The sequence below is a fragment of the Postia placenta genome (genome assembly GCF_002117355.1).
Source record: "Postia placenta MAD-698-R-SB12 unplaced genomic scaffold POSPLAscaffold_1, whole genome shotgun sequence".
NCBI lineage: Eukaryota > Fungi > Basidiomycota > Agaricomycetes > Polyporales > Adustoporiaceae > Rhodonia > Rhodonia placenta.
Genome location: NW_020169832.1, coordinates 888,839 through 908,215, shown reverse-complemented (window position 1 = coordinate 908,215; position 19,377 = coordinate 888,839). Strand labels below are relative to the sequence as shown.

Sequence of the window (19,377 nt, the reverse complement as noted above, 5' to 3'; positions counted from 1 at the left end):
GGAGGCCGTTGAGGGAGAAGTTAGAACTGCTTTATTTGACTCTCGCGACATCTCGCGTGAAAATAGCTATAAACAAATATTGATAAAATCGGATAAGGTGTTATACATGTATTCCCCCTTCCCGTTAGTTTCACGGTACGCCGTCCTCAGGCTCACTCGCACTCATGTGCGGAGTGCATAGAATGGTCCCGGCGTGCCCTACGTAGCCATGGTCTTCTCTACAAGGCAGACATTCTTCGCCGTTACGGCTCTGGCTATCGTGGTGCCTACAGCCGTACGCATAGTCTCATCGCCGCTAACACTCATTCTTCTGCTCCCAGTCCTCGCTGTGGTCAGTGCACTTGGCTTTCTGGCACTCAATATCTTCCTGGGATATCTCTTGGACGTACACCGGCTTCCTCCGCATAATGCGCTTCCCTCTGCAGCGAGACCGCTGGCTTTCTCCACGCCCGCAGCTTGGCAAGCCGTCTTGACGCGTTCTCAGTGGTCTCACAAGGCACCCCAGTCTCTACCTCCGCTGTATCGCGACTCTCCGGTTATATCTGCTGCTCTGAATGATATCCTTATTATGATTGTGCGGGACTTCGTGCTAGTGTGGTACAAAGATATCTCGTCCTCCCCGTCCTTTCCCACTGCGGTCTCGTCTGTTCTGCACAGCTCCATGGAACAAGTTCTCACTCGAGTTATGACCCTGGACATCTCCGCCCTCATCGTGAAATGTATTGTGCCTAAGGTGACAGCTCACATCGAACAGTTTCGACAGTCTGAGGTTGCATTGCGCGGCGCGGGTCTGGAGCGCAGGCTCACGCAGTCGGAGGAATTGGACCTGCTGCTCGCAAGCCGTTACGCTGGAAGGGGCGGCGAGAAGCTGCATCGCGCAGTAGACAACCTTTCGTCCACTTTCACGAAGCAGACAGAAGAGAACCACCTGAGAGGACTCGTCGACCGCGCCCTCCCATATATTCTGCCAGAGAAGGAAGCCAGAAGCGAGGCAGTCAAGATCGTGGTGCGCGAGATAGTAGCGTGCTCAGTTCTCTATCCCATAATGGAAATGCTCGCGGACCCTGACTTTTGGAACCGCTCTATTGACTCAGTGGTGAGTGAACTGTCCTAGTTTGACGAGCTATTCTCAATATACTCAGGCGGGTGCAGCTATACGCCAGCAGTACGTGACATAGCGAAATGGCATAGGACGCTGTTCATAGTGTTCCTTTTGCTCTATAGGAGGCTGGTCTCAAAGGTCAGAAATATCTTAGAGGCACAGCTGCCTCGTCCCAATCCTAGCGTCACCGTGCCAAGGCCTTCGACCACGGAGACCATCACAATCCGTACCGATGCGCGGCAATTTGAATCCTTCCTGCGCAGCATCAATCGGTGCTCGTCCTTGTTAGACGCAAGGCGACTGAAGAACGATATCATGGGTGAGATTAGGCGAACTCGCGCTTTGCTTTGTGAGTGACAAGTGTTCGATCACTGGTTGTGGCATTGATGAGTGACATAGCAAACCATGAGAAGGATGACTGGATCAATGGTGAGAAGACAGAAGACATCGTTGCCTTCCTCGACAGACTCTACACCGCGAAGCGCAAAGTGGAAAAGCGCATTGTCCTTCTAGGCGGAGAGTCAGATCCAGTGAGTTCCCGCAGTTCCTTCACTATATCGTATTGCTTGAATATGCTATGTATACCAGCGACAACCTACGACTGCTCCTGAAGCGGGCATGCAGTCACACCTGACGCTCCGCGACGTGTTAAGGAATCCCAGTTCGTTGTCATACTTCATGGAATTCATGGATCGTCGCCACCGTTCTCTCCTCGTCCAATTCTGGCTTACTGTCGAGAGTTTCAAGAATCCGCTCGAATCTGTCGACTCAGGCTCGTCGGATGAGGACGACGATGCGGTTCTGGACCCTACGCGCTCCGCCACGCTGAAAGAGGATATCTCCATGATGAACGAGCTCTATTTCTCCGGGACTACACCCGACCCGGTGCTGTCGTCCATCTCACAGAAGCACGTCAACGCTATCCGTACGTTCGGCCTGGGCGAAGAGACGCCCACTCCCGTGGAGGAGCGGCGCGTGCGGCGCAGCGTAATGCTCACGCAGCGGCAGATTGAACGCGAAATGGAACAGGACTTTGAAGATTTCCAGCGTTCGGAGCTGTGGTTCCGCGTCGTCGGTGACCTAGAAGCAATCGCCCGCAGGGGCATGGATCATCCTCCCTCGAGAAGTGATGATCATGCCATATCCCGGACGGCGTCAGAGGCATCAGAGCAATCACTCTTATCCATGACATCCGTTCCCCGCTCCTTTTCCTCGCCTCTGTTCAGCACGCCCACCGCGCAGAAGCCAGTGAGAATGGAACTGCCATCCTCAAACGCTTCGACTCCGAACACCACGTTCAAAGGATCTCTGTCTAATTTAGAGGTTCTCATGTCCCCGATTGCGGAGTCGCCATCGGTATCGTCTTCCCGTGCCCCACTTTTTGACGACCCTGAGGACGCGAAGATGACGGAGCAGTCCCGGCGCATGGCTGCAATACAGGCCGCTCTGACGGATATCATTGCGCTCGATAAGCGTGATGAGCACCCAGTGGGTTCTGCCGAGAGTATCTCGAGTGCTAAATTGAGTTCCAGCTTGATCTCGGAGGGCAAGCGGAATAGCACCCTTGACTACGACGTGGAGGAAGAGGAGGATCGACCTGACGACGACGGCGAGCACGGTCACGGCTCGTTCCAGCTCGCAGGCCCCGGCGACCTGCAGCTCTCACATGAGATCGCACGCCTGACGCACAAGATCGAGACGCTGCAATCGCAGGACGCAATGTTGGACACGCTGATCAAGAAAGCGGAGCTGACGGGCGACGCCCAGGAGTTGCGGTTGCTGCGCAAATCTCGCTCGTCACTCACGCGGGAGCTTCGTGAGCTTCGGTTTCAGAAGACACAGTACGAGCAGCAGGAGAGTGCCAACCGATTACTCTCAGACCACACGAAGGTCGCGATCGTGAACTCCACCGTGGGCGAGGAGGACGGCAAGTCGGTTGTGCGATACCTGATCGAGGTCCAGCAGCTGGCACAGGACGGGACGTTCAGTTCGGGATGGGTCGTCGCGAGGAGATACAACGAGTTCTTTAACATGCATAACAAGCTGAGGGAGCGATACGCGTTGGTGCGGAATCTGGACTTCCCCGGCAAACGACTCGTAACTGCACTATCCAGTAGTTTCGTCGACCAGCGCCGTGTAGCCTTGGAGAAGTACTTGCAGGTAAGTCTGCCTGACCCCCTGAGTCTTGCCCAATGACAACATCCCAATCAGAACCTAATCGCCAATCCTGCTGTTTGTGAGAGTGAAGAGCTCCGCGGTTTTCTGTCCCGCGAATCACCCTTCATTGCAAACGAGTCGATTGCTTCGACGTCGAAGACAGCTCCTCCTGCTCGTGGAAAAGGAATTGTCCGCTCCATGTACCAGTCTGTTACCGAGAGCATAGATGACATGTTCTTCGGGCCTTCCATGCTGGATGTCATTATCCAACGCCTCACCACCCAAGCGGCGGAGTTTGCGGGCATTGTCGGCAGCGGCGTACACGACGAGGACCTCGTTGCGCAGGCCCTGAAAGCTTCTGGAAAATCAACGCCGGATGATGCGCTATTCCAACTCTCAGGGGACCTGAGGCCTCTGCAGGGCGAGACCAGTACCTCGACGTTCTCATCTCCCATATGTGATCTCGTACTCGCTGTGTTTGAGCTCGACAAGAAGAACAACTGGCTCCGAAGACAAGCTATTGTGATTATCTTGCAACAAGTGTTCGGTGATACAATCGAGCGGTATGTGCTCACAAAAAGAGGCTTTCTTCCGGCGTCCTAACGAGGGTCTCTCTATAGCAAAATCCGGGAAACGTTCGCGATGTATGTGGACGAACTCCATCTCGTGAACTACATCAATATATTCCGCGATGGACTTTGGCCCGGAGGCCAGTTGAAACCACCGAGCGTACCCAGAACTGCTGAAGAGAAGCTCCGTACCAGAGACGAAGCGAACCGCAAACTGTCTGCTCTCATGCCAGGTAAGTCTTGCCTTTCACGAATTTTGTCGAATTGGATATCCATGTCGAAACTACAGATCTCGTTGCAAACATGATTGGGCGATCAAACGCTCGAAGAGGGGCACGCAGGATCTTCGCTGTGCTTCAGAACCGACGACTGAACCAACACTTGCTGTACACTATTGTCGATGAGGTATGTCATGGGCAACATCGATATATGTCCTCAGAGTGCTAAGAGTCGAGTGATAGATCTTTGCTGCCCTCTTCCCAGACTCGCCATCATAAGATGTATTCTTCGCGCCCTAACGACTGTGACATGACTAGTTCGCGGCGTCTGCTAGTACGTGTATACCCATGTATGACTAAAGCCCTATAATACTTTTGGAGGATTGGTAGTGCTGTTAGCTGCCCCCGTTGTTTTGATCCAGCGATTGATTGCTTTCATTCTCCTGTGTTGGTGTCTCCTGTGTTTCAGTAGTGAGTTGCTCAACCGCGTTTTCGGACCTCGATCTCTTCGCCTTATGCCGATGAGCCATGACGGATGAAGCCGTCGGATCGTCATATCTGAGGCGAACGTTTAGCGAGGAAGAGGCAAATCAAAAGCATATACAGACACTTTGGTTGTGTGCAAGATAAAGCCCCCTGACCCAGACATGTTCATCAGTGGGTGCGTACGTCCCGGTAACACCTGGCAGGGTCAGCGTACTGGAATAGTGGGATGGATCTTGGTCTGTACCTGATAGCGCCGTAACCACACTTCCGTGACGGTAGGCCCAAGGTATTGAGGCAACTCGCGTAGCTGATTCTGTAAATCTGCCACAATCTGGACATGTTGTGAGCGTGCTGAAATCATGGAAGAGAAGAGAGAAAACCTGAACGTATGGACTATGCACTACAATTGATGCGGAGCCTGCGAGATATGGCGATAGAGATTGCAGTATTGAGAAGGGGTCGTATTCGCTAGCTATTATGAGTCTGAGCCGTGAAAGCGTAAGGAGTGGGGATATTCTGTACAGTATGTGGTACTTACCCATCAAATTCACCCGCAAAAAGCTCTTCTCGAGTTTGCGAAAGTGACTCGGCGACTACTTTGCGCTTGTTCGATCTTTGTTTTTGTGCCTCTGACTTGAATTTTCCAGTAGGTGGTTCCGGTGATGCAACAACTACAGAGTGACGTGGTGTTCAGGCTATCATGCTCGCTGATTCTAATTTGCAACGCACTTGGTGCATACTCCTCATCGGCAGTGGCCCAGTTAAGAGAGGACAATTTGTCTGCGTATTCTTTCCTGAAATTCATGTGCACTGTAACGGGATACGCAGGCGGAGAGTCGACATCACAGATTGTAAGGAGCCGTCCATTACCTTGCGTTTATGTCAATCACGGCAAGGTCTTTGGTAGATACAAGATGAAGCTCACCGCCAAGACGTTCTAGAATTCCCGCAACTACAACGCCAGATGCATCGTCGACGGCCAAATATCTACCGCCAGGTCGAATATTTGCCAAGTTTAGCATTTGCGACAATGTGTCAGGGCGGATGTCACGCAGTCTGTTCTGGTCTTTGTTGAACCAATAATCACAAACATTGAATAAAGTAGGCGCAACGACAGCGAAGGACTTGGAATATCTATACAAGACGTTTTGAGCGCGGACTGTCGGTGGTCAGTACACCTAGACCTACTTTGCCTCTTTCCTCTTTTTATACTTCTCCTTGCTATATTCTGTTTTGAGCGAGTAGTTTGCATGTTGTTCGATCTGTTTTTTGATGATTTCCTGGAAACAAATGGATCTTCAGAGCAAGAGAGGGAAGTACATGAGAATACGCACTGATGCATGAAGACCGGATTTCTTCAATGCCTCAATCTCCTCTGTGGTCAAGGGCTGGACGCATTGACCGTCATTGATCAACTCATTCGTCGCATCGGTATCCTCTGACCAGTATATTCAGTTATATAGCCAGGAAAACGGACGGAGTTCCTACCGACTTCCTGCAAACTGCGAGGGAGTATGACCTTAAGCTTCTTGTCAACGATCTCATAGGTCAGCCCAAATGGTTGGTCTATTAGCTCGTTCGCGTAAAAGGACCCAAATTTTCCGAGGTTGGCTGTTCTGCGAATACGTCAACTATGGCGGAAGCGAAGTCAAAATCAAAACACACGAGTCTTTCTCCAGTTTCCACGTCTTGATATCCCCGCTGGGTAGTTTCAAGAGCAGTGTATGTCCGACCTGAATTGTTTCTGCAGAATTCCTGCAGGAGGAGGTTTGTGAAGGACCTTCGCCGACGTCCATTTCTTCAGTCAAGGCCAAGAGAGCAGAATAAACCCAATGGCATATCGCTCTGCCAGGTTAGGGTGGCCGTCAAGACCTATTATAGGGTTAGGGCTACGCGATGTATGTAAATCACGGTCTCCCTGCAACGCTCTACCCCACCGCCCCTCCTCCTGCTGGTATCCTCGCAATGTCAGACGATCTAGAACAACAATTGAACGCGATTATCGGGCGATCACAAGAGAAAACGCAGTTAGCCATGCTGCCCGAGGAGCTGTCTACCTTGATCAATGCCTTCCTCCCGACCGAACAACCCACATCCCTACGCTCGAAGGCTTATGTCGCCCTGTCCGCTCTCTGCCAACATTATCGGAACATATCCTCTCCAGCTCCTGCTAAGCAGGACACAGAAGAGGCAACACTTATTCTTCACAAGACCTTTAGCCCTCCTCTCTCTTCCCGCCTATCCGATACTGTGGAGATCGAGGTCCTCGCGGGCATATCATTCCTCAGCGCTCTCTTTGAAGTCGACTGGAAGACAGCTGCGGTCATTTTCGAGGATGAAGGCACGATTGATTCGGTGATGGACGGACTGGATATGTTTTATTCTTCTCAGATTTCGCGGGCTGTTGCCCATCTATTCTCCCAAGCTTGCGGCCATAAGTCCTGCCGCGCCCTCATCTCATCCCAACATGTGCGATGGCTCGAGACCAAATCTCGCCAAACCTCCGACCCAGCGCTGCGTGCGGCTGCCGCAGTAGCCCTTGTGAAGCTCTCGCGAGGAGTTGAGACGGATTCTCAGGAGGCTCGTGTTGCAGGAGACAGGCAAGCTCTGCGTCAAGACGATGAAGCTCTGGCACAGCTGATGAAGGGGCTGGTTGTTGATGAACGCGATTCTTCGTCTCTTGCCGATGCAATAGAAGGACTTGCCTACCTGAGTATCGATCCTTCGGTGAAGGAGACTTTGGCGAACGATTCTTCATTTCTCAGCCGTCTGTTTACGGTCATTCCACGTCGGAAACCCTCATTGACCCAGTCGCCAGACGATATCGCGAGATCACCAGCATACGGGTTCGCCATCATTGTGCTCAATATATGCGCCTATCGAGCTCGCTTGTCTGACGAAGAAGCGCAGATCGCCAAGCTCAAGCGCATGACGAAAGCCTCACCTACCTCATCGAAACCACAAGACTCCGAGAACAACCCACTTGATGACGACGACCGCGTTCGTGAGAGGGGGCGCAAGCTCATCATGGCCGGCGTAGTCGATGCGCTGACGGCAGCCATCCGTGTCACAGATAGCCGCGCGGTCAGGGTTGCCATTGGGAAGATATTGCTGCATCTTGTGGAAGACCAAGGTAACCGTGGAAAGATATTGCAAGGAGGAGGGGCGAAGGCATTGCTGTTAATCATCCAGAGTATCCTGCCTACCCCAAGTGCTACCACCCAACCACCACGAGATGCCCCGCTAGATTCCTCGGATATAGACCCTATACAAGCATTAGCCAAACTTGCTATCACGTCGTCACCCATACAAGTCTTCGGTCCAAACCAGGGTGCGCTTTATGATGCGATACGGCCCTTTACCATCATGCTCGTTAATCCTGCATCGAATCTCTTACAACGTTTCGAAGCGTTGATGGCTCTCACCAACCTCACCTCCCAGGGCGAAGAAGTAGCAGCAAGAGTTGCACGCGCAGAGGGACTTCTGAACAAAGTGGAGCTGTTGATGCTTGAAGACCATACATTGGTCCGCAGAGCAGCCACGGAGCTCATCTGTAATCTTGCTGGGGGTTGCGAAGAGGTCTTCAATAGGTACGGCGGCGAGGCATCCGCGGCCTCGAAGTCAAAATTACAGGTCCTCGTGGCTCTCTGCGATGTCGATGATGTGCCAACCCAGCTTGCAGCCTCTGGTGCAGTGGCTATATTGACGTCCTCCCCTGACGCCTGCCAGTCCCTTCTGGAATTGCAAGAGGAGCGCCACAAGGTGCTACCGATTCTAGGGCAGTTAATCGACCCGGCTGTTATGTCGACTACCTCCGAGGTGGATGAGTCTGGAGACGAACGACCGAATGCGACGTCTGACCCCGGTCTGCAGCATCGAGGAGTAGTGTGTCTGCGCAACCTGCTCCTTTCGGTGCGTGACAGAGCCGCTCGCCAGGCTCTTGCGCTGGAGGTCGATCGGATAGGTCTGGTGCGAGCCATTGTGGGCGTGCTGAAGTCCTCACACGACGGATCACCTGTCTTGAAGCCATCAGCTGAGATAATCAAGTGGCTGCTGGAGAGCGGAATTGAGATCACGGTATGAACACATGCACTGCTAAAACGGTAGGAATGTATCGCCTTTCATTGCATTCCGCGCGAGTCTGACGGCTTTGAAGCCAGGAATAGGCCTACATTTATCGGTCGCCTTGCTTGCAGGCAGCTGCTTGTACCCACTTTGCTCTACGAAGATGAAGTACTTAGCGTATGCGGCGTTAGCTTCCCGCTGCGTGCGTTGTTTGACTATTTCAGATCTCGTCGAGATTCTCGGCTTGGTCGGGCCGGACAGTGGAATCGGAATTCTGTTGCAAGATCACGATTCGCCTGCTCATTACTCTGTGTTAGCGTACATCCCGCTACCGCAGTTCAGCGCTTCAGCGTTCATTGTCATGGGGAGATGACTCCTCCAGTGAGGTGCTAGGACACCACACTGATATCAGGTTACGATGGCGCGGGACCTAAGCGTTCCGTTGGTTCACCGTCCACCGTTCCGTTCATGAGCTTCCGGATAACCTGCCGTTCGCAGGCCGTCCCATGATCATCCTTATGACTTCGCTATAATCCAATGTCAATTATAGTCCTCGAATCCTTACACTTTATGCGGCCTTATCGTGAACAGTCCACATAGGGTTGCCTCCTTCTGGTCACATTTATATCTGTAGGTGAGCTCTGCGCGGGGCACACATTCTCCGCCCACTACTGTGTAGAATGCCTGCCCCTACATTTGCTGCGCTATCGCTCACTGAGCTAGTTGCTATCCGAGCGCGTGAGTCCTCGAGTGATCTTTGTTTATAGTTGATGAACGCTCACACCGATTCGTTTACAGGTGAACAGCCAGACGATGTTGCGTTTTACACAGGCATCGATGAGCCTGGTATTTTGCTGAGACCGCTCACGTATGACGGACATGATATCTCGAATATCGCAGACATTGACGTACCGAATGGATAGATATACTCAGGTTCAGCGAGCCGTCGACCGACTGTGCGCTCATTATGCTAGCCTTGGCCTGCAACCACCAGTGGGAGACAATGGTTTACCACCAGAGCGTGCCATTGCGGTCTTAACGACAACTGCTATTGACGAGTCGCTCCTTGAGATCGCACTTGCGAAGCTAGGGCTGAGTGCACTTCTGCTTTCAGTCAACAACTCCATCCCAGCAGTTGCCCACCTATGTAAACTCACAAACTCGAGCCATTTGATCTATGGGTCTCGGTTCCCCGAAGAAGCCAAGGAAGCTCAGAAGCTGCTCGCCGAGCAAGGATATCATCTCGAGATCGTACCAGACAAACGCTTTCCCCTTTGGGGATCGGAAGGAGTGGAGGACGCCAAGATAGACCCCTTTCCAGCGGTGCTAGGCCCGCAAGAGGAAAAGAACAGGACTGCAGTGATCTTGCACTCGTCAGGATCGGTGTGTTTTTTCCTGTAATCATTCTTGTGCCACACAACTCTGATCAGCCACTGCACGTAGACGGGTTTTCCGAAGCCAGTATATATCACTCATTTTGCCTTGATTGCAAACGTTGCTGGATTTGTAGCCAAACCAGGCTTCAGCGCTCTCCCCGTGTACCACGGATTCGGCCACTTTAGCGTGTATGCGCTTGCATAAATGTCGAAACTCTACTATAAGCTAATGCACCTTGACGTCCATAGCTTCCGTTGCTACTATGCCGGCGTACCATTCTCTCTCTTCCCTCCGCACTTGCCCTTGACGTCGGCCAATATATGCAAGGTCATCACAAAGATTCCGGTACACACACCTCTATGCTTTCTCGTACCATACGTTATCAAGGTATGATACAGTACGTTCATTTGCATCTCAAGATGACATTGATCTCTGTGTAGCTCCTCGGAGAGACGGAAGAAGGCGTGTGCGCTCTCGCGGAATTCGAAAGCATCACATTTTCCGGTGCCCCTGTTCCTGTAGGATTGGACAATGCCCATGCGTCTACAGGGTTACTCAACTGGATATTTGACCTTAGGACGATCTGGGGGATCGACTCACTGCAGCTGGCGTCAACATTCAAGCCACATATGGAACTACAGAGGTCCGTGTTTCTGGTCTAGCTTGCCACTTCAGTTAGTGACACTTGCGTATCATCTCCAGACAGGAACACTTTTAAAATCCACGCGCGACTTTAAAACTGACAAGGCTTGGAATTGGCTACGAGTGGAGGGCCCCATTTCAGACTATATCGTCATGGAAGACCGCGGCTCCAACACCTTCGAGTCCGTCGTGAAGGATGGATGGCCCGCCAAGATTCAATCAAATCGGCCAGACGGCTCCTACGCGACCAAGGATCTTTTCCTTCGGCATTCGGAGCACTCGAATTGGTACAAATATATTGGGCGACTGGACGACACGCTTGTCATGTTGCTCGGGGAGAAGACAAACCCCGGTATGTTACATGAATATCTCCCTAAGCAAGGATCGTAACCTAGAAAACCTTGTGTAGTCCCCATAGAGCTTGCTATCCGAGGCAATAGCCCATACGTAGAGGAGGCGATTGTATTCGGAGAAGGCAAACCCCAAGTGGGCGTGCTCATTTTCCCGACAGAGCTCGGGAAGGACCTAGCGAAGGACCGAGCTGCGTATCTGGAGAAGGTCTGGCCAGTGATCGAGGAGGCAAATGCGGAGGCGCCCACACATTCGCGCATACTCCCAGAAATGGTGCATATACTAGAGTGAGCCTATTGTTTGTGCCTTTCCTTTGCAGCCTAATTTATAACATGTCCCATTAGGTATGGGACACAGGTTGGGCGTTGCTGATCTCGATCTTGAGAGGGCGTACTGACCCTGGGTCGGTCGTGTGATAGATCCCGCAAGCCACGAAGATGTCAATACTGCGACCTGCATGCTATGCAAAGTTCAAAGATATTATCGGTACGCCGTGCTTTGTACTCTTCTGATATTAAAACATGTTTAACATGGTACAGACTCCGTATATGACCGCTTCGAGAGCGGTTTAGGCGTAAACAAGTTAGAGCTGTCGCTACCAGAGCTGGAAGACTTCCTCTTCGACGCAATCACACAGACACTAGGCATTACTAGGGCAGCTAAACTGACAAAATCGTCCGATCTCTTTGCCTTCGGTGTAGATTCCTTGCAGGCCACGAGAATCCGTAACATTTGCCAGAAGGAACTAGAGCTGAACGGGCAGACGCTTGGACAGAATAGTAAGAGCTATCGTATTCGCTCTCTCTCGCGACTAACTAAGCTGTCCTCCCGCACCTAGTTGTATACGAGAATCCGTCGGTAGAGAAGTGTGCACCCTCGCACTTTGTGTGGCGTCGGTAAACTGACAGGTTGACAGGCTAGCCGCATTCATCCAGGCCCTCCGCGCTGGAGGCAGCGCCACGGCCTCAGACGAACAGCAGCATGCGACAATGTTGGCCATGGTCGAGAAGTGGAGCGCCAAGTTCGACCTGCACTCTGCAACACAGAACGGCCAACATGTTGGGTCGACAGGACATGTCGTGGTGAGCACAAAGCGCCGGTTGGCCTTGTCTTTACGCCATGCAAAAGGCTGACTTAGAATTGTCCTCGAGGTCCTCACTGGTACTACGGGCTCTCTTGGAGCGCACATTCTCAGCCAGCTTGTCTCGTCTCCCTCAGTCCAACGTGTTGTATGCCTTTCGCGTGCGAAGTCTCACGACGACTCGCTCGCCCGTGTGAAGGAGTCGTTGCAGACCCGTCGACTGTCTCTCTCGCCAGAGCAATGGGCGAAGGTCGAGTCGTTCGCCGTGGATGTCAACGAGGATCGCCTTGGGTTGACCGAGAGCGAATATGCGCACGTTTTGTCGCAGACGAGTGCTGTCATTCATGTATTTGCCCCTCGCATTTCCTGCAGAAGGAGTACTGAGCGAGATTGCCATTTCAGAACGCATGGCCAGTCAACTTTAACATGGCCGTCGACTCTTATGACCCACATATCGGTGGCGCACTGAACCTGATCAATTTGTGCCTCCGCTCCGCTGGATCTCCGAAGCCATCGTTCTTCTTCAGTTCATCTATAGCGGCGCGCTCTGGCTCCAGTGATCTCGTGGTCGGGGAGGACTTCCCTGCAAGCCCTACGACAGCCCTCTCGACAGGTTATGGTCGGAGCAAGTGGGTTGTTGAGAAGCTGTGTGAGCGAGCTTCGCAAGCAACACCCCTCAACATCGGTGTACTCCGGATTGGACAATTAGCCGGCGATACGAAGAAGTAAGCAGCTGCTGGATTTTTATTCGGCAAGGCGATATTGACCGTCCTGGCAGTGGCGTGTGGAACGAGACTGAAGCCTGGCCGCTCATGTTCAAATCAGCAACCATAACTGGTGCTTTGCCTCAGTTGACGGAGGTACGTCAATACGAGCCTGCAACTCGTACCCGTGTAGCCTGATTTCTTTCCTAGCCACCACAATGGCTGCCTACGAACGTTGCTGGCCAGGCTATCACTGAGATCGTCACACGTTCATCGCAGCCGAAGTCCGCGGTGTACCACATACTCAACCCTAACTTGAAGGGTGATTGGAACACAATTCTATCCGGTCTTCGACAAGGCGGTCTGCATTTTGACGCCGTGGATCGCGCGGAGTGGCTGGATCGTCTGGCCAAATCCGACCCCGACGGTAAGCGCAACCCGGCGATCAAGCTGCTTGTGAGCGTATACGCGATGCCAATGGTGGTCGGAAGTGCTGATGATCACTTTACTAGCCGTACTACCGCAACCGATTCGGTAAGTCAAACGCTGGGCGACCTCCCAAGAACTTCCGCGTCGACTTGACGAGTCAAGCTGCGCCAAGCATTGCGAACTCCCCCGCGATCTCGGAGGAGCTTGTCGCGAAGTGGGTGCGGCACTGGCGCGAGACCGGATTCCTCGCTTGAGAAGTAAAAGGGCCTACCTCTTTTGATTATGCCATCACCATTGCTTTCAATGGATTGTACAAATAGATTGCCGGATATCTTCAGTGACGGCATTATGACTGAGGCGTTGTCCGTATTCATTCTGGCTGAGAAATGAAGAAGAGCTGCCAGGTAAAGCTGATGAGAGAAGAGAACGGCGAATGGTTGCTGTAGAAGGGACGGAGACAATCGAGATGAGTCCGGACCGCAGCGTGATCGCGGGTCGTCGCAGCCAGGGTCCCCGATGACATGTGTACGGCCTGATCACTGCATTCCTCTTTACACTCGACTATCAGAACTACTGCCCTACCGTGTTCGGCTTGTCAAAAGCTAGATTTGAACCTGCACATTAAATCCATCTGCACGACTGCGCTGCACTGACGCAAGGTCGTGGCATTGGAAGTGTGCGCACTCTGACCGCGCCGTTTCCGTTCGCTGGCCGCGTTGCATCTCTGCACAGTCAAATTAGCGCATTCAAGGGAGGATCTACCTTACATACACCATGGTCAGTAGCCCGGACAGCTTTGTGCTGCTCTATCTTCATCCTACCGTCATGCAGGCGATTTCCAAGAAGGCGGGAAAGAAGGCCGCTGCGCCTCAGAAGGCAGGCGGTGGTGGAGGCAAAGTAGCGAAGGTATGTTGTAGAATTTCAAACAGTATGCTCATGAGTATCACGGAGGCTATGTCATTAGGCGGACTGGAAGGAGGGCTTCAAGAAGAAGCAGGTCGGCGTGTCGGATATGACCTTGTTGACCACTATCACAAACGAGGCTATCAATGAGAACCTGCAGAAGCGATGGCTCGCCGGGGAGATCTACACCTATATTGGCTCTGTCTTGATATCCGTTAACCCTTTCAGAGGTATGGGACATCACATTCATCGTTCCGGTCGCCCCCTCAAGTGTTTCGACCAGATCTCGGAATCTACACCGACGAGGTGCTACAGCGATACAAGGGGAAGAACAGGCTCGAGGTGCCGCCCCATGTCTTTGGCATTGCCGAGTCTGCCTACTACAATATGAACGCCTACCACGAGAACCAATGTGTCATCATATCAGGGGAGTCTGGTGCAGGTAAGACGGAGGCAGCGAAACGCATCATGCAGTACATCGCTGCCGTGTCGGGCGGTCGCGATAGTAGTATTCAGGAGATCAAGGACATGGTGCTGGCTACCAACCCCTTGCTGGAGAGCTTCGGCTGTGCCAAGACCCTCCGTAATAACAACTCCAGTCGACACGTACGTAGGTTCATAAGTGTGCAAGATCCAAATTGACATTCATTTAGGGCAAATATCTCGAGATCATGTTCAACGATCACGGAGAGCCTATAGGTGCCCAGATCACGAACTATCTCTTGGAGAAGGGTCGTGTCGTCGGACAAGTGGAGAGCGAACGTAACTTTCACATCTTCTATCAGTTCACCAAAGGCGCTTCAGACGAACAGCGAGGTATGAGTTCATATGCGGACCGCAACGAGATAGGCATTCCTGAACTCATGCTACCCAGAGACGTATGGTCTGCAGGGCCCGGAAGCATATGCCTACACAAGTGTGAGCAACTGTCTCGACGTCCAGGGCATCGACGATGTACAGGACTTCAGCGAGACCATCGTACGTCACAACCACCCCTACTTACACTCACTAGTCCGCCGCTCATATCCTATCAGAGGGCCATGCAAGTCATCGGTCTGAGCGACTACGAGCAGAGCGAGATCTTCCGCATGCTTGCGATCATCCTCTGGCTCGGCAACGTCCAGTACGAGGAGATGGACGACGGCAACGCGCGCGTTGCTGATACAAGCGTCACAGACTTCCTCGGGTACCTCATGGAGGTTGACCCTGCGCTCATGCAGAAGGTTATGACGATTAAGGTCATGGAGACGCAACGCGGTGGACGGAGAGGGTCGGTTTATGACGTCCCCCTCAACCCATCGCAAGCAACGTCTGGGCGCAACGCCTTGGCGAAGGCGATCTATAACAATCTTTTCGAGTGGATTGTGTCGAAGATTAACGTCTCGATGAAGGCGCGATCATCTACTGCACAACTGATCGGTATCTTGGTGCGTGTCTTGACAGATTTATGGAATTCAATTTAACCACCTCCCAGGATATCTTTGGCTTTGAGATCTTCGAGGTATGTCGCCATGTCGTCGTTTCAAGGGAGGTAGCTAATGCCATGTTTTGCAGGACAACTCGTTTGAGCAGCTCTGCATCAATTACGTCAATGAGAAGTTGCAGCAGATCTTCATCGAGCTGACCCTCAAGACGGAGCAGGAGGAGTACGTCCGGGAGCAGATCAAGTGGACGCCGATTAAGTATTTCAACAATAAAATCGTGTGTGATCTCATCGAGGAGAAGCGGCCGCCCGGCATCTTCGCCGCCCTCAACGATGCTTGCGCGACAGCACACGCCGACCCGAGCGCCGCCGACAACAGCTTTATCCAACGCACGGCGGGCCTCGCGTCGAACCCCCACTTCGAGGCGCGTGGCGCACAGTTCCTGGTCAAGCACTACGCCGGCGACGTGATGTACAACGTCGCGGGGATGACGGACAAGAACAAGGACGTATTGGTGAAGGACCTGCTCGACCTAATGGCGGGCAGCAACAACCAATTCCTCCAATCGCTCTTCCCGGACAGGCCGGATCCCAACAGCAAGAAGCGGCCACCTACCGCTGGTGACAGGATCAAGGTCAGTCTAAGCGATATTCACCACTAGACAGGGGACTGATCAGGCTGTAGGCGTCGGCGCAAGCGCTGGTAGAGAACCTTATGCGTGCGCAGCCGTCGTACATCCGGACGATTAAGCCGAACCAAAACAGAAGTGCGACCGAATATGACACCAAGGCTGTCCTGCATCAGGTTAAGTACCTCGGTCTGCAGGAGAACATCCGGGTGCGGCGAGCCGGCTTCGCATATAGGAACACGTTCGAGAAGATGGTCGAGCGGTTCTACTTGCTCTCGCCCTCGACTTCGTATGCCGGCGATTATACATGGAATGGCGATTCGAAATCTGGCTGCGAGAAGATTCTTACTGATACTGGGATCGCCCGCGAGGAGTGGCAGATGGGTGTGACGAAGGCGTTCATCAAGAACCCTGAGACGGTATGTTTCGGCTGCTCTATTCCCGCGGAGCAGAAGCTCACGTTGCGTGCAGCTCTTCGCTCTGGAGACGATGCGTGACAGGTACTGGCACAACATGGCTGGGCGTATTCAGCGAGCGTGGCGTAACTATATGCGCTACAAACACGAGTGCGCACGCCGCATACAGCGATTCTGGAAGAACAACAAAGAAGCGATCGAGTATGCGAAGATACGTGATTATGGGCACCAGATCCTTGCAGGCAGGAAGGAGCGCAGACGGTTTAGTCTGCTCAGCTACCGACGCTTCATGGCCGACTACCTCTTTGTCAATGACAAAAGTCCTCTGGGTGAGGAGCTGGGTTCTGCTTGTGGTCTCGGTGGTAAGAACGTCCCATATACGTGCGAATTGCGCTCATGCTTCGGAATTTGTCCAGCCGAGAAGGTCACGTTCAGTTCAAGGTGCCAGCTTTTGGTCTCGAAGGCACTTCGCTCAAGTAAACCTAGCCCTCGTTTCCTGATTCTTGTGCGTTCTTGCCTATACCTGTCCAAGCTCTCACTTACATAATTCAATCCTAATCAGACTCAGAAAGCTGTCCACATTGTCGTCTTGGGTCAGACTAAGGATGGCGTGACTTTCTACACCCTGGAACGCAAGATACCGCTGGTAACAATCAAGGGCATATCTATGTCGAATCTACGGGATGATTGGATCGTGAGGACGTTATTCGCGTCCAGAAGAATAACATTGACCTTTATTTTAGTCATTGAATTTGGGTTCAACTGAAGAAGGCGATCCTCTCATCAGCTGCGTATTCAAGACGGAGTTCGTGACGCACCTTCAACAGTTGACGCAAGGCGGTCTCAATGTGCTCATTGGTCCGACGTGCGTGCAATCGATATGTTACTGTCTCGTGCTCTGAGCCGTTCATGTTGCCGTGTACAGGATTGACTACAACAAGAAGAAAGAGAAGAGAGCACAGGTCAAGTTCCTGAAGGACGAGACCGTTCCTAGGAATGACGTTTACAAGAGTCATGCGGTCCATGTTCCTACAGGCGAGCCGCCAAGTAGCTTGTCGAACCCACCAGCAAAACGTAAGGCGGGCGTAGCGCGGCCGATAACGCAAGGTAAACTGTTGCGTAAGGGTGGTCCTTCAGACGTAGGTATCCTCTTAGTTGTTGAGACACGGCCTAACTCCTATCTCAGAAACCGGCGGCATCACGTCCGAAGCCTGCTGCAAAACCCTTACCGGGCAAGGCCGCAGCCCCTCCCGCCGCCATATCTTCGAGTTTCTCGACGTCAAGTGCATCGCAAGCGCCGCCACCGCCTCCGCCTCCGCCCAGAGCAGCAGCGCTCCCTCCCCCACCAGAGCCAGATGTCGAACTGTATCGCGCCAAATTCGCATTCGAGGGCCAAGCGGGCGAGATGGCTCTCAAGAAAGACGACGTGGTTGAGTTGGTCGAGAAGGATGACAACGGTTGGTGGTTGGTGAAGAAGGACGGTGTCGAGGGGTGGGCACCCAACAACTACCTCGAGTTGGTACCACCAAAGCCAAAGGCTGCACCCGCGCCACCTCCGCCACCGCCCCCGCCGCCTGCCGCCAACCGTCGACCACCATCTATGCAACCGGCTGCGCCTGCTGCCCCGACCGCCAAGGCCACTGGGAAGTCCGTCATCGCCGACCCGCATGCCAAACCAGTAGCTGTGTTCCCGGGCATGGTGCCAGCCAATGGCTCTGCGGCGCCTTGGAAAAAGCAGGCGTCAACCAGCTCTACATTGAACGGCTCGTCAACAGACAGCACGCCCGTCAGCTCACGGCCAGCCAGTTCTTTGGCATCGAAACCTCCCCCGCCAGCGCCGAAACCGAAGCCTGGCCCTCCACCTCTGGCAAGCAAACCTGGAGGTGCTCCGCCGCCCAAGGTAGGAGCGAAGCCCCCTATTCCTGTTGCATCAAGACCCGCTGCTGCTCCGCCCAAGCCCAAGCCAGGCGGCATAGCTAAGCCGGCCGCGCCAGGTGGGCAGCTGGATCTGGCTGCTGCGGTACGCTGACTCCTTGTTGGTCTTCAATCGCGTACTGAAATCACCCTTTCATGCAGTTGGCCAAACGAGCACAAAGACTAGCAGAGGATGAGTGATTTCCGCAAGTGGGTTTTAAGACAATGACTGTGACATGTAGACATCTACGGCGTGTAATAAACAAAGGATGGCAGGATCTATGGTCAGTGCATGCATAGTCTGCTGCCTTGAGTTGTAAGTATTGGCGTTGACCGCTTTCAATCAACTCGGAACATGTAAGCGTGTTGCCTGGGGCTTCCCATCTTATTGGTGTGGACAGCTGTCCACTAACTGGTCTGCTTTGAGTATGTATCCATATGCTGTGTATGAGTGTGCTCACTACTCTTTGCTACACGAGCATGTGGGTCGGCGTCGACATGTAGAGCGTCGCGGTTTGCAGTTTATCTGATAGGTGAAGAAGCCTCAGGGGAACAATGATCGCGACTCGATTGCAGCGACTGCAGACGTGCCCACACGATCGCGTCATAGTATATGAAAACCACTCAATTTGAATGAGGACTTATCAGCCAAGTATACGTCGACAAGCGAATGGTGAGATTCACATTCACTTCTACAGGCAAAAGGTTGACTGTCTTCATAGAGACGGTATGCCAGGGCAATGGCCTGTTGACATTTGATGAGCGGGGTATTTAGATCATTCACCCTTCACAAAAATCCTGAATAATCGGAGTAGCTCTTAGCGCCAACTGCATCCAACCTCACACGTTATTATGTGGCACAAACGCCCGACCAGTACCGCATACGCCGATGGTGGTCACATTTGGTCTAG

At 52.8% G+C, this 19,377-nt stretch overlaps 5 protein-coding genes across 5 annotated transcripts; 4 read left to right on the top strand and 1 right to left on the bottom strand.

Moving 5' to 3' along the window:
• Nucleotides 1-208: 208 nt before the first annotated feature.
• POSPLADRAFT_1030261 (hypothetical protein) lies at nucleotides 209-4,325 on the top strand (the record flags this gene model as incomplete). Its single annotated transcript, XM_024476720.1, has 9 exons — nucleotides 209-1,096; nucleotides 1,143-1,165; nucleotides 1,225-1,451; nucleotides 1,502-1,632; nucleotides 1,691-3,262; nucleotides 3,314-3,822; nucleotides 3,880-4,061; nucleotides 4,118-4,233; nucleotides 4,290-4,325. The coding sequence occupies 9 exons, from the start codon at nucleotides 209-211 to the stop codon at nucleotides 4,323-4,325; spliced, it is 3,684 nt and encodes a 1,227-aa protein (XP_024343887.1).
• A 754-nt stretch (nucleotides 4,326-5,079) lies between these two features.
• On the bottom strand, nucleotides 5,080-6,328 carry POSPLADRAFT_1175822 (hypothetical protein; the record flags this gene model as incomplete). The annotated part of the gene is made up of 6 exons (XM_024488380.1): nucleotides 5,080-5,402; nucleotides 5,458-5,666; nucleotides 5,721-5,812; nucleotides 5,867-5,970; nucleotides 6,021-6,148; nucleotides 6,198-6,328. The coding sequence occupies 6 exons, from the start codon at nucleotides 6,326-6,328 to the stop codon at nucleotides 5,080-5,082; spliced, it is 987 nt and encodes a 328-aa protein (XP_024343886.1).
• A 169-nt stretch (nucleotides 6,329-6,497) lies between these two features.
• Nucleotides 6,498-8,569, top strand: POSPLADRAFT_1042364 (hypothetical protein; the record flags this gene model as incomplete). Its single annotated transcript, XM_024478089.1, has 2 exons — nucleotides 6,498-8,351; nucleotides 8,456-8,569. The coding sequence occupies 2 exons, from the start codon at nucleotides 6,498-6,500 to the stop codon at nucleotides 8,567-8,569; spliced, it is 1,968 nt and encodes a 655-aa protein (XP_024343885.1).
• Nucleotides 8,570-9,277: 708 nt separating this feature from the next.
• POSPLADRAFT_1128883 (hypothetical protein) lies at nucleotides 9,278-13,435 on the top strand (the record flags this gene model as incomplete). The annotated part of the gene is made up of 19 exons (XM_024483789.1): nucleotides 9,278-9,335; nucleotides 9,396-9,465; nucleotides 9,521-9,980; nucleotides 10,041-10,162; nucleotides 10,223-10,361; nucleotides 10,415-10,492; nucleotides 10,552-10,617; nucleotides 10,677-10,968; nucleotides 11,026-11,254; nucleotides 11,312-11,324; nucleotides 11,387-11,453; nucleotides 11,507-11,746; nucleotides 11,806-11,825; nucleotides 11,876-12,049; nucleotides 12,119-12,394; nucleotides 12,451-12,773; nucleotides 12,827-12,908; nucleotides 12,963-13,208; nucleotides 13,265-13,435. The coding sequence occupies 19 exons, from the start codon at nucleotides 9,278-9,280 to the stop codon at nucleotides 13,433-13,435; spliced, it is 3,126 nt and encodes a 1,041-aa protein (XP_024343884.1).
• A 574-nt stretch (nucleotides 13,436-14,009) lies between these two features.
• Nucleotides 14,010-18,817, top strand: POSPLADRAFT_1164358 (hypothetical protein). Its single transcript, XM_024487818.1, has 16 exons — nucleotides 14,010-14,087; nucleotides 14,146-14,314; nucleotides 14,368-14,690; nucleotides 14,738-14,900; nucleotides 14,959-15,062; nucleotides 15,119-15,511; nucleotides 15,559-15,585; nucleotides 15,639-16,142; nucleotides 16,193-16,555; nucleotides 16,608-16,914; nucleotides 16,969-17,057; nucleotides 17,115-17,246; nucleotides 17,296-17,417; nucleotides 17,478-17,691; nucleotides 17,739-18,572; nucleotides 18,629-18,817. The coding sequence occupies exons 2-16, from the start codon at nucleotides 14,194-14,196 to the stop codon at nucleotides 18,665-18,667; spliced, it is 3,735 nt and encodes a 1,244-aa protein (XP_024343883.1). The 5' UTR covers nucleotides 14,010-14,087; nucleotides 14,146-14,193; the 3' UTR covers nucleotides 18,668-18,817.
• Nucleotides 18,818-19,377: the final 560 nt, after the last annotated feature.

Excerpts from the sequence above, each read along its gene's own strand:
- POSPLADRAFT_1164358 (XM_024487818.1), top strand. The coding sequence starts at position 14,194 with ATGACCTTGTTGACCACTATCACAAACGAGGCTATCAATGAGAACCTG. Across the intron at positions 14,315-14,367 it reads ATCCGTTAACCCTTTCAGAG|ATCTCGGAATCTACACCGAC; the intron begins GTATGGGACATC and ends TGTTTCGACCAG. Across the intron at positions 16,915-16,968 it reads TTCTGCTTGTGGTCTCGGTG|CCGAGAAGGTCACGTTCAGT; the intron begins GTAAGAACGTCC and ends GAATTTGTCCAG.